The following is a 12,831-nucleotide window of genomic DNA, read 5'->3' as shown; positions in this document are numbered from 1 at the left end:
GGGTGGATGGGTGTCTGTCTGGGTGGATGGGTGTCTGTCTGGGTGGATGGGTGTCTGTCTGGGTGGATGGGTGTCTGTCTGGGTGTGTTGGGTGTGTTGGGTGTCTGTCTGGGTGTGTTGGGTGTCTGTCTGGGTGTGTTGGGTGTCTGTCTGGGTGTGTTGGGTGTCTGTCTGGGTGGATGGGTGTCTGTCTGGGTGTGTTGGTGGATGGGTGTCTGTCTGGGTGTGTTGGTGGATGGGTGTCTGTCTGGGTGGATGGGTGTCTGTCTGGGTGGATGGGTGTCTTCTGGGTGTGTTGGGTGTCTGTCTGGGTGTGTTGGGTGTCTGTCTGGGTGGATGGGTGTCTGTCTGGGTGTGTTGGTGGATGGATGAATAGATGGCTGGTTTGGGGGTGTCTGTCTGGGTGTGTTGGGTGTCTGTCTGGGTGTGTTGGGTGTCTGGCTGGGTGGATGGGTGTCTGGCTGGGTGTGTTGGTGGATGGATGAATAGGATGGCTGTCTGTCTGGGTGGATGGGTGTCTGGCTGGGTGTGTTGGTGGATGGATGGATGTCTGGCTGGGTGTGTTGGTGGATGGATGAATAGATGGCTGGGTGGATGGATGTCTGGTTGGCTGTCTGTCTGTCTGGTGGGTCTGGGTGGATGGGTGGGGTGAATGAATGTCTGGATGGCTGTTTGTCTGATTTGGTTGGTGGGCTGGCTGGTTGGCTGCTTGCATGGCTGGCTGGCTGTTTGTCCATCTGCCTGTCCACTTTATAAAAGTTTGCAACCAAGATACATTTATTTAAGTGACCAGACAACTTCTTGAGTCGTCATAGAATGTCATGATGATGATGACAACAACATGGCTACTGTAATTATGATGACAACACCATGGCTACTGTAATTATGATAACACCATGGCTACTGTAATTATGATGACAACAACATGGCTACTGTAATTATGATAACACCATGGCTACTGTAATTATGATGACAACAACATGGCTACTGTAATTATGATGACAACACCATGGCTACTGTAATTATGATGACAACACCATGGCTACTGTAATTATGATGACAACACCATGGCTACTGTAATTATGATGACAACAACATGGCTACTGTAATTATGATAACACCATGGCTACTGTAATTATGATGACAACAACATGGCTACTGTAATTATGATGACAACACCATGGCTACTGTAATTATGATGACAACACCATGGCTACTGTAATTATGATGACAACAACATGGCTACTGTAATTATGATGACAACAACATGGCTACTGTAATTATGATGACAACAACATGGCTACTGTAATTATGATGACAACAACATGGCTACTGTAATTATGATGACAACAACATGGCTACTGTAATTATGATGACAACACCATGGCTACTGTAATTATGATGACAACAACATGGCTACTGTAATTATGATGACAACAACATGGCTACTGTAATTATGATGACAACAACATGGCTACTGTAATTATGATGACAACACCATGGCTACTGTAATTATGATGACAACACCATGGCTACTGTAATTATGATGACAACACCATGGCTACTGTAATTATGATGACAACAACATGGCTACTGTAATTATGATGACAACAACATGGCTACTGTAATTATGATGACAACAACATGGCTACTGTAATTATGATGACAACAACATGGCTACTGTAATTATGATGACAACAACATGGCTACTGTAATTATGATGACAACAACATGATGATGACAACAACATGGCTACTGTAATTATGATGACAACAACATGGCTACTGTAATTATGATGACAACACCATGGCTACTGTAATTATGATGACAACACCATGGCTACTGTAATTATGATGACAACAACATGGCTACTGTAATTATGATGACAACAACATGGCTACTGTAATTATGATGACAACAACATGGCTACTGTAATTATGATGACAACAACATGGCTACTGTAATTATGATGACAACAACATGGCTACTGTAATTATGATGACAACAACATGGCTACTGTAATTATGATGACAACAACATGGCTACTGTAATTATGATGACAACAACATGGCTACTGTAATTATGATGACAACAACATGGCTACTGTAATTATGATGACAACAACATGGCTACTGTAATTATGATGACAACACCATGGCTACTGTAATTATGATGACAACAACATGGCTACTGTAATTATGATGACAACAACATGGCTACTGTAATTATGATGACAACAACATGGCTACTGTAATTATGATGACAACAACATGGCTACTGTAATTATGATGACAACAACATGGCTACTGTAATTATGATGACAACACCATGGCTACTGTAATTATGATGACAACACCATGGCTACTGTAATTATGATGACAACAACATGGCTACTGTAATTATGATGACAACAACATGGCTACTGTAATTATGATGACAACAACATGGCTACTGTAATTATGATGACAACAACATGGCTACTGTAATTATGATGACAACACCATGGCTACTGTAATTATGATGACAACAACATGGCTACTGTAATTATGATGACAACACCATGGCTACTGTAATTATGATGACACCATGGCTACTGTAATTATGATGACAACATGGCTACTGTAATTATGATGACAACAACATGGCTACTGTAATTATGATGACAACACCATGGCTACTGTAATTATGATCACAACATGGCTACTGTAATTATGATCACAACATGGCTACTGTAATTATGATGACAACAACATGGCTACTGTAATTATGATGACAACAACATGGCTACTGTAATTATGATGACAACAACATGGCTACTGTAATTATGATGACAACAACATGGCTACTGTAATTATGATGACAACAACATGGCTACTGTAATTATGATGACAACAACATGGCTACTGTAATTATGATGACAACAACATGGCTACTGTAATTATGATGACAACAACATGGCTACTGTAATTATGATGACAACAACATGGCTACTGTAATTATGATGACAACAACATGGCTACTGTAATTATGATGACAACAACATGGCTACTGTAATTATGATGACAACAACATGGCTACTGTAATTATGATGATAACAACATGGCTACTGTAATTATGATGACAACAACATGGCTACTGTAATTATGATGACAACACCATGGCTACTGTAATTATGATGACAACACCATGGCTACTGTAATTATGATGACAACACCATGGCTACTGTAATTATGATGACAACACCATGGCTACTGTAATTATGATGACAACACCATGGCTACTGTAATTATGATGACAACACCATGGCTACTGTAATTATGATGACAACAACATGGCTACTGTAATTATGACGACAACAACATGGCTACTGTAATTATGACGACAACAACATGGCTACTGTAATTATGACGACAACACCATGGCTACTGTAATTATGATGACAACAACATGGCTACAACACCATGGCTACTGTAATTATGATAACACCATGGCTACTGTGATTATGATGACAACACCATGGCTACTGTAATTATGATGACAACAACATGGCTACTGTAATTATGATGACAACAACATGGCTACTGTAATTATGATGACAACATGGTTACTGTAATTATGATGACAACACCATGGCTACTGTAATTATGATGACAACAACGGTTATTCTTCTTCTTCAGGCCATTCTGTCCCACCTGGTGAAATGTATCGCTGGGGAGGTTGCTGTGGTGAGGGACGTGGAGGCAGGTGAGGGTGGAACCAGACGCCACCTGTCCCGGACAATCAGTGTGAGCGGCAGTACGGCTAAAGACACCATCGTGGCCGGCCGCGACGGGGGACGAGATTACACAGAAATCAACTCCATTCCCCCTCTACCCCTCTACGCTCTTCTCTCTGCTGACCTGGACACCTCCTATAAGGGAGGAGAGGAGGGGGCGAAGGGAGGCAAGGTGTCCGAGGTAGAGGGGGCGAGGAAGACAGGAGGAGATCAGTACACAGACCTGTTCCAGGTAAGAGGATTCAGGTTTTAGCTGGATGTTTCAGTGACACATACAGATGTTTCATTTTCCATAGAATCATACTTCCTAAGTGTGTAGATGCTCAACAGATTCTTCGATTTGATTCTGTTGGTTTAGTTTCTATTGTATAATGTTGATATTCTGTCTTACCTAAAGACAAGATATGCAGTAAATGTTTGTTGGAACCATGTGACCCCTCCATGTGTTAACCTTTGGGTCCAGATGTAATCTTGTTCTCTGTTATACCCAAATCAATAATCAATCAATCATCTAGTGATGCCAGACATCTAGTGTATGTCTCCCTCAGTTGCAGGCTGTGACGACAGATGACTTTGTGAGCTTCGCTACAGAGAAAGTAGAGAAGAAGTCTAGATTCATCAACCTGTCTCAGTACGGACCCACCTACTTCGGACCAGAACACGCACAGGTTAACAACAACATTTATTTACTTACCAGCTTGTGGATGGTTTAGATGTTATTGTCTGGTTTAATTGTTTGTCAAGCAAATATATCGCCTCTGTGATTAATACAGTAATTCTTCTCTGCTAATCTCCCTCCCTCCCTCCCTCCCTCCCTCCCTCCCTCCCTCCCTCCCTCCCTCCCTCCCTCCCTCCCTCCCTCCCTCCCTCCCTCCCTCCCTCCCTCCCTCCTCCCTCCCTCCCTCCCTCCCTCCCTCCTCTCTCCTCCCCCTCCCTCCCTCCCTCCCTCCTCCCTCTCCCTCCCTCCCTCCCTCCCTCCCTCCCTCCCTCTCCCTCCCCCTCCCTCTCTCTCTCCCTCTTTCCCTCCTTCCCTCTCTCCCTCCTCCCTCCCTCCCTCCCTCTCTCTCTCCCCTCTCTCCCTCCTTCCCTCTCTCTCTCCCTCTCTCCCTCCTTCCCTCTCTCTCTCCCTCTCTCCCTCCTTCCCTCTCTCTCTCCCTCTCTCCCTCCTTCCCTCTCTCTCTCCCTCTCTCCCTCCTTCCCTCTCTCTCTCCCTCTCTCCCTCCTTCCCTCTCTCTCTCCCTCTCTCCCTCCTTCCCTCTCTCTCTCCCTCTCTCCCTCCTTCCCTCTCTCTCTCCTTCCCTCTCTCCTTCCCTTTCTCTCTCCCTCTCTCCTTCCCTCTCTCCCTCTCTCCTCTCTCTCTCTCTCTCCCTCTCTCTCTTCCTCTCTCTCTCCTCTCTCCCTCCTCCTTCCTCTCTCTCTCCTCCTTCCCTCTCTCTCTCCTTCCCTCTCTCTCTCCCTCCAGGTGTTATCTAGTCAGCTGATGCATTCCAGTCTTCCAGGTCTGACCAGGTTGGAACAGATGTTTCTGGTGGCTCTAGCTGATACTGTAGCTACCACCAGTTCAGAGGTCAGCAGCTCCACTGACAAACAGTACACAGGTCAGTCTGAGAGAGGGAGGGAGGGAGGGAGGGAGGGAGGGAGGGAAGGGTGTCTGTGACTTGGGTCATGTTTTACCTGACCATGGTCTATTAGGCAAAACAAATGGAAATATAATGTAATTAGTCTAGTCAGAGTTGTTCCCTGATTACGTGTTCTTAATGGTTGATATAAACACACACTGACAGTTATCTTTGTCATTTCACCTCCAGTATCAGTCTGTTATAGATGTTATTTAGTCTTTAAGGGGGAAGTGAGAAAGAGACCTTAGCAGGTTGTTCCTCTGTAAAGTAAGCAGAGGGAGAGAAAAAGGGAGAGGGAGAGATTGAGAGGGGAGAGGAGAGAAGGTTAAAAGGTTCATGGACGAGACACACTAAGACAAAGGACTATGGGGCACATTGAACTACCATGCTACCATGAACAACTAGTGCAATATATAGGAAATGGGGTACCATTTAGGGAGGAGGACCAGGCACATAGAGGGGAAGACATTTAAAGGGCTGATTGCTAAATCAGTGTTTTCATGGATGGGTAGAGGGGGATGGAGAGGTTCTACATGAACCTAGTAAAACTCAGAAGACTAGTAAAGCTTAAACTAAGTTTATTTACCCATTGGGCTGTACAGCTGCGTAAGACAAAGACATATTTCCACCAGTTGTCGTGTATATGCCCCAGTTTGGGTGGAGTCTCCTCCTTCCCTCTAAACATTACATCTTTATTACTAGGCAGGAAGTTAAGTGATATGGGCCATAAACTGTTCCTTCTCCTTTAAGCTGACCTGACCTGACCTTGACCCCCTTCCTCACTACTCCACAGCTCCACCATCATCAGTGACTACAGTTATGTGATTGCCTCTCCTCTACTCAGCACCTCCCAAAACCCCCTGGCTCCTATCCATCCTTCCTTGACCCCACCATATACATTCCTCCTACAGATACCCATTAACCTCTCTGGGATTGTTTGGGACGCTAGCGTCCCACCTTGCCAACAGCCAGTGAAATTGTAGGGCGCCAAATTCAAAACAACAGAAATCTCACAATTAAAATTCCTCAACCATACAAGTATTTTACACCATTTTAAAGATACACTTCTCGTTAATCCAACCACAGTGTCCGATTTCAAAAAGGCTTTTCAGCGAAAGTAGAACACATCATTATGTTAGGTCAGCAACGAGTCAGAAAGCATTCAGCCATTTTCCAACCAAAGAGAGGTGTCACAAAAAGCAGCAATATAGATTAAATTAAGCACTAACCTTTGACGATCTTCATCAGATGACACTCCAAGGACTCAATGTTACACAATACATGTATGTTTTGTTCGATAAAGTTCATATTTATATCCAAAAACCTCGGTTTACATTGGCGCCATGTTCAGAAATGCATCCAAAACATCCGGAGAAATTGCAGAGAGCCACATCAAATAACATAAATACTCATCATAAACTTTGATGAAAGATACATGTTTTACATAGAATTAAAGATAAACTTGTTCTTAATGCAACCGCTGTGTCAGATTTCAAAAAAGCTTTACGGCAAAAGCACAATATTCAATAATCTGAGAACAGCATTCAGCCACAAAAGCAAGCCATACAGTTGCCCGCCAAATTCTGGAGTCAACAAAAGTCATAAATAGCATTATAAAGCTTCACTTACCTTTGCTGATCTTCATCGGAATGCACTCCCAGGACTCTCACTTCAACAAGAAATGTTTGTTTTGTTCGAGTACGTCCATATTTATGTCCAAATACCTCCGTTTTGTTCGCACGTTTAGTTCACTATTCCAAAGGCACAATGCGCGAATGCAAAATCCAGAAGAAAAGTCAAGAGTTCCATTACAGTTTGTAGAAACATGTCAAACGATGTTTACAATCAATCCTTAGGGTCTTTTTATAATAAATCTTCAATAATATTCCAACCCGGAGAATAGCGTATTCATTACAGAGGAAAACAAAGGAACGGCGCGCCCGCGTGACCGCTCAGTAAACACCTGATTGGCCTCAGCCTAGTCCACTTGTTGAAACAGCTCTTATTCGGCCCCCTTCCACAATAGAAGTGCCAAACAACTTTCTAAAGACTGCTGACATCTGCTGGAAGCCCTGGGAAGTGCAATCTGGCTCCATAGACACAGCATATTGGATAGGCAATCACTTAAATGAAACTACAAACCTCAGATTTCCCACTTCCTGGTTGGATTTGTCTCAGGTTTTCGCCTGCCGTATGAGTTCTGTTATACTCACAGACATCATTCAAACAGTTTTAGAAACTTCAGTGGTTTCTATCCAATACTACGAATAATATGCATATATTAGCACCTGGGACAGAGTAACAGGCAGTCAACTCTAGGCACCTTATTCATCCAAGCTACTCAATACTGCCCCCTGTCACCAAGAAGTTAACTTCTGGTGTAGAAACCAGACTATGGAACTCCTTATGTCTCCAGTATAAGTGATGATTAACAATATTTCAAGTTTATAAATCCGAAGCCATCAGTATGGATGGGTAGAGGGGGACAGAGAGATCCCTCAACCCTCTTCATGAATGGGAAAGACTGGCACCATCTGATTCCATCTGATCAGTGTGTGTGTGTGAGTTAATGTGCTACACTAACCCATGTGTTAATAATGTGTTTCTATCTAGGTGGTGAGGCCCTGGATGAGTGTGGGTTGAGGTACCTGTTAGCCATGCGTCTACACACCTGTCTCCTCACCTCTCTACCCCCACTGTACCGCATGCAGTTGCTGCACCAAGGTATGGTACACACACACACACACACACACACACACACACACACACACACACACACACACACACACACACACACACACACACTCCTGCTTCACAATCTGTCTTTCTGAGCTGTGATGGAGAGGGTCATAGAGAGTGTCTTATTGGTATATTATACTGAGATATTGCTCTAGTATTGGATATGTAGGATAACTTGCAGTGGATATGTTGTCTCTCTCTGGGCCCTGTTCCCTCCCAGGTCCAGATATGTTGTCTCTCTCTGGGCCCTGTTCCCTCCCAGGTCCAGATATGTTGTCTCTCTCTGGGCCCTGTTCCCTCCCAGGTCCAGATATGTTGTCTCTCTCTGGGCCCTGTTCCCTCCCAGGTCCAGATATGTTGTCTCTCTCTCTCTGGGCCCTGTCCCCTCCCAGGTCCAGATATGTTGTCTCTCTCTGGGCCCTGTTCCCTCCCAGGTCCAGATATGTTGTCTCTCTCTCTCTGGGCCCTGTTCCCTCCCAGGTCCAGATATGTTGTCTCTCTCTCTGGGCCCTGTTCCCTCCCAGGTCCAGATATGTTGTCCCTGTTCCCTGTTCCCTCCCAGGTCCAGATATGTTGTCTCTCTCTCTCTGGGCCCTGTTCCCTCCCAGGTCCAGATATGTTGTCTCTCTGGGCCCTGTTCCCTCCCAGGTCCAGATATGTTGTCTCTCTCTCTCTGGGCCCTGTTCCCTCCCAGGTCCAGATATGTTGTCTCTCTCTCTCTGGGCCCTGTTCCCTCCCAGGTCCAGATATGTTGTCTCTCTCTCTGGGCCCTGTTCCCTCCCAGGTCCAGATATGTTGTCTCTCTCTCTCTGGGCCCTGTCCCCTCCCAGGTCCAGATATGTTGTCTCTCTCTGGGCCCTGTTCCCTCCCAGGTCCAGATATGTTGTCTCTCTCTCTCTGGGCCCTGTCCCCTCCCAGGTCCAGATATGTTGTCTCTCTCTGGGCCCTGTTCCCTCCCAGGTCCAGATATGTTGTCTCTCTCTCTGGGCCCTGGGCCCTGTGTCCCTCCCAGGTCCAGATATGTTGTCTCTCTCTGGGCCCTGTTCCCTCCCAGGTCCAGATATGTTGTCTCTCTCTCTCTGGGCCCTGTTCCCTCCCAGGTCCAGATATGTTGTCCCAGGTCCAGATATGTTGTCTCTCTCTCTGGGCCCTGGGCCAGATATGTTGTCTGTCCCTCCCAGGTCCAGATATGTTGTCTCTCTCTGGGCCCTGTTCCTCCCAGGTCCAGATATGTTGTCTCTCTGGGCCCTGTTCTGGGCCCTGTCCCCTCCCAGGTCCAGATATGTTGTCTCTCTCTCTGGGCCCTGTCCCCTCCCAGGTCCAGATATGTTGTCTCTCTCTGGGCCCTGTTCCCTCCCAGGTCCAGATATGTTGTCTCTCTCTGGGCCCTGTTCCCTCCCAGGTCCAGATATGTTGTCTCTCTCTCTGGGCCCTGTCCCCTCCCAGGTCCAGATATGTTGTCTCTCTCTGGGCCCTGTTCCCTCCCAGGTCCAGATATGTTGTCTCTCTCTCTCTGGGCCCTGTTCCCTCCCAGGTCCAGATATGTTGTCTCTCTCTCTCTGGGCCCTGTTCCCTCCCTTTTTGTATGTTTTACTAAAGCACACAACAGTCAACAATCAAGCACTGAAGCAAAGCAACCTTTTCTCTCCTCTCTGAACACAGTCACCTGTCTCCCCCCAGGTCTGTCTACGTGTCACTTTGCGTGGGCGTTCCACTCGGAGGCTGAGGAGGAGATGTTGAATATGATCCCAGCCATGCAGAGAGGAGACCCTCAGTGGTCTGAGCTACGGGCTGTAGGGGTGGGCTGGTGGATACGCAACATCAACACACTACGCAGGATGGTGGAGAAGGTAGGGGATGGTGTGGTGTGGCCTGAACTCATTGATTGATTGGTCTTCATGGTTTGATTGGTTGATCTGTGTGTAGGTGGGTAAGGCAGCATTCCAGAGGAACAACGATCCTTTAGATGCAGCTCTGTTCTACCTGGCCATGAAGAAGAAGGCTGTTCTCTGGGGCCTTTTCAGGTAACACACCTGGAACACACCTGGACCTCTTGCCTGATCCCAGATCAGTTTCTGTTGTCTCACCTTTTTGTTTAGTTATTCACCTCTCCTGGACTTTTCTTTAAAATCCACATGTTATGTTTATCCATGTGTCAGAACTATATTACATGAATCATGTACAGTAGGTAAATAATGAATATTATATTCTCCTCCTCCTCTCCTCTAGGTCTCAGCGTGATGAGAAGATGACGGTGTTCTTTAAGAATAACTTCAGTGAGGACCGCTGGCGTAAAGCAGCTCTGAAGAACGCTTTCTCTCTGCTGGGGAAACAGCGCTTTGAACAGGCTGCTGCCTTCTTCCTGCTGGCTGGCTCCCTGAAAGACGCCATCGAGGTCTGGAAAGACACACACACAGACACACACACAGACACACACACACAGACACACACACACAGACACACACACACAGACACACACACACACACAGACACACACACACACACACACACACACAGACACACACACACAGACACACAGACACACACACACAGACACACACACAGACACACACACACAGACACACACACAGACACACACACACACAGACACACACACACAGACACACACACACAGACACACACACACAGACACACACACACACACACACACACACACACACACACACACACAGACACACACAGACACACACACACACACACACACACACACACAGACACACACACAGACACACACACACAGACACGCACACACACAGACACACACACAGACACACACACACACACACAGACACACACACACAGACACACACACACACACACACACACACACAGACACACACACACAGACACACACACACAGACACACACACACACACACACACACACACACACACACACACACACACACACACACACACACACACACACACACACACACACACACACACACACACACACACACACACACACACACACACACACACACACAGACACACACACACAGACACACACACAGACACACACACAGACACACACACACAGACACACACAGACACACACACACACACACACAGACACAGACACACACAGACACACACACACACAGACACACAGACACACACACAGACACACAGACACACAGACACACAGACACACAGACACACACACACACAGACACAGACACACAGACACACACACACACACACACACACACACACACACACACACAGACACACACACACAGACACACACACAGACACACACAGACACACACACACAGACACACACACACACACACACACACACACACACACACACACACACAGACACACACACACACAGACACACACACACACACACACACACACACAGACACACACACAGACACACACACACAGACACACACACACACAGACACACACACACAGACAGACACACACACACACACACACACAGACAGACAGACAGACAGACAGACAGACAGACAGACAGACAGACAGACAGACAGACAGACAGACAGACAGACACACACACACACACACACAGACACACACACACACACACACACACACACACACACACACACACACACACACACACACACACACACACACACACACACACACACACACACAGTCTGTTCCTAGTTTAGACCTACTTCAGCTGCACCTGTATTGTGTCTGTTGTTGTGACATTGTCCTCGCCATGGAAACCTGGCACAGACCAATGTTTATGGAAGTCAACTAGGAGGTGTGTCAATGACGTGAGACTCTACAGCTGTGTGTGTGAATGGTCTAGTCTAAACCTGAAAGATAAGGTTGTGGGGATGGTTAGCTACGTAAATGTTGGGGTTACTTTACCTTGGGCTGAGGGTGCAACAGCACAGTCTCAACATGCTGATAGCAGGACACTGCCTAGAGGGGGAATGGGTTCCTACTGTAAGTGTTTGGGGATAGTTTACCAGACAGTTGGTTCAAAAGGTCATCATTGAGGAGAACACTCGATCACACGTTCATCATTTTAGTCTTTCTTAGCCATGAGTCTTACTGTTTAGTCACTTTTAGCAAACAGTCTAAACCTTGAACCTTGATTTGCCGTTGAACAGCATTTTTAGTCCAGCAAGAGACAGACCCTGAATACATCTATGGTTGTCAGGTTTCTTAATAAGTCTGTTACAAACCCTGCACATGCAGAACCTGCTTGATGTGTGGACAGTGCCTGGTGTGGCTTCTCAGAACTCCATCTACCCTACTCTACTGTCCTCTCCTCTTACTGTCCTCTCCTCTTACTGTCCTCTCCTCTTACTGTCCTCTCCTCTTACTGTCCTCTCCTCTTACTGTCCTCTCCTCTTACTGTCCTCTCCTCTTACTGTCCTCTCCTCTTACTGTCCTCTCCTCTTACTGTCCTCTCTAAGTGTCCTCTCCTCTTACTGTCCTCTCCTCTTACTGTCCTCTCCTCTTACTGTCCTCTCCTCTAACTGTCCTCTCCTCTTACTGTCCTCTCCTCTTACTGTCCTCTCCTCTTACTGTCCTCTCCTCTTACTGTCCTCTCCTCTTACTGTCCTCTCCTCTTACTGTCCTCTCCTCTTACTGTCCTCTCCTCTTACTGTCCTCTCCTCTTACTGTCCTCTCCTCTTACTGTCCTCTCCTCTTACTGTCCTCTCCTCTTACTGTCCTC

The 12,831-nt window shown here is 46.3% G+C and overlaps 1 protein-coding gene across 43 annotated transcripts in view; it reads left to right on the top strand.

Annotated features, from left to right (window-relative positions):
• Positions 1-12,831, top strand: part of dmxl2 (Dmx-like 2) — a 137,406-nt gene that overhangs the window by 50,151 nt on the left and 74,424 nt on the right. For all 43 annotated transcript variants that reach the window (XR_008131806.1, XR_008131801.1, XR_008131802.1 and 40 more), the window contains exons 24-30: positions 3,678-4,007; positions 4,324-4,443; positions 5,238-5,373; positions 8,008-8,118; positions 9,814-9,983; positions 10,060-10,157; positions 10,363-10,528. Coding sequence is in view for 2 of the 43 variants with exons in the window: in XM_052515880.1 (XP_052371840.1) it covers positions 3,678-4,007; positions 4,324-4,443; positions 5,238-5,373; positions 8,008-8,118; positions 9,814-9,983; positions 10,060-10,157; positions 10,363-10,528 (1,131 nt within the window). In the remaining 41 variants the exon portion in view is untranslated. The remainder of the gene's footprint in view (positions 1-3,677; positions 4,008-4,323; positions 4,444-5,237; positions 5,374-8,007; positions 8,119-9,813; positions 9,984-10,059; positions 10,158-10,362; positions 10,529-12,831) is intronic.

This window comes from Oncorhynchus keta, unplaced genomic scaffold, assembly GCF_023373465.1.
Source record: "Oncorhynchus keta strain PuntledgeMale-10-30-2019 unplaced genomic scaffold, Oket_V2 Un_scaffold_3531_pilon_pilon, whole genome shotgun sequence".
In the NCBI taxonomy this organism is placed as follows: Eukaryota; Metazoa; Chordata; class Actinopteri; order Salmoniformes; family Salmonidae; genus Oncorhynchus; species Oncorhynchus keta.
This window is presented reverse-complemented; position numbering and strand designations above follow the sequence as displayed.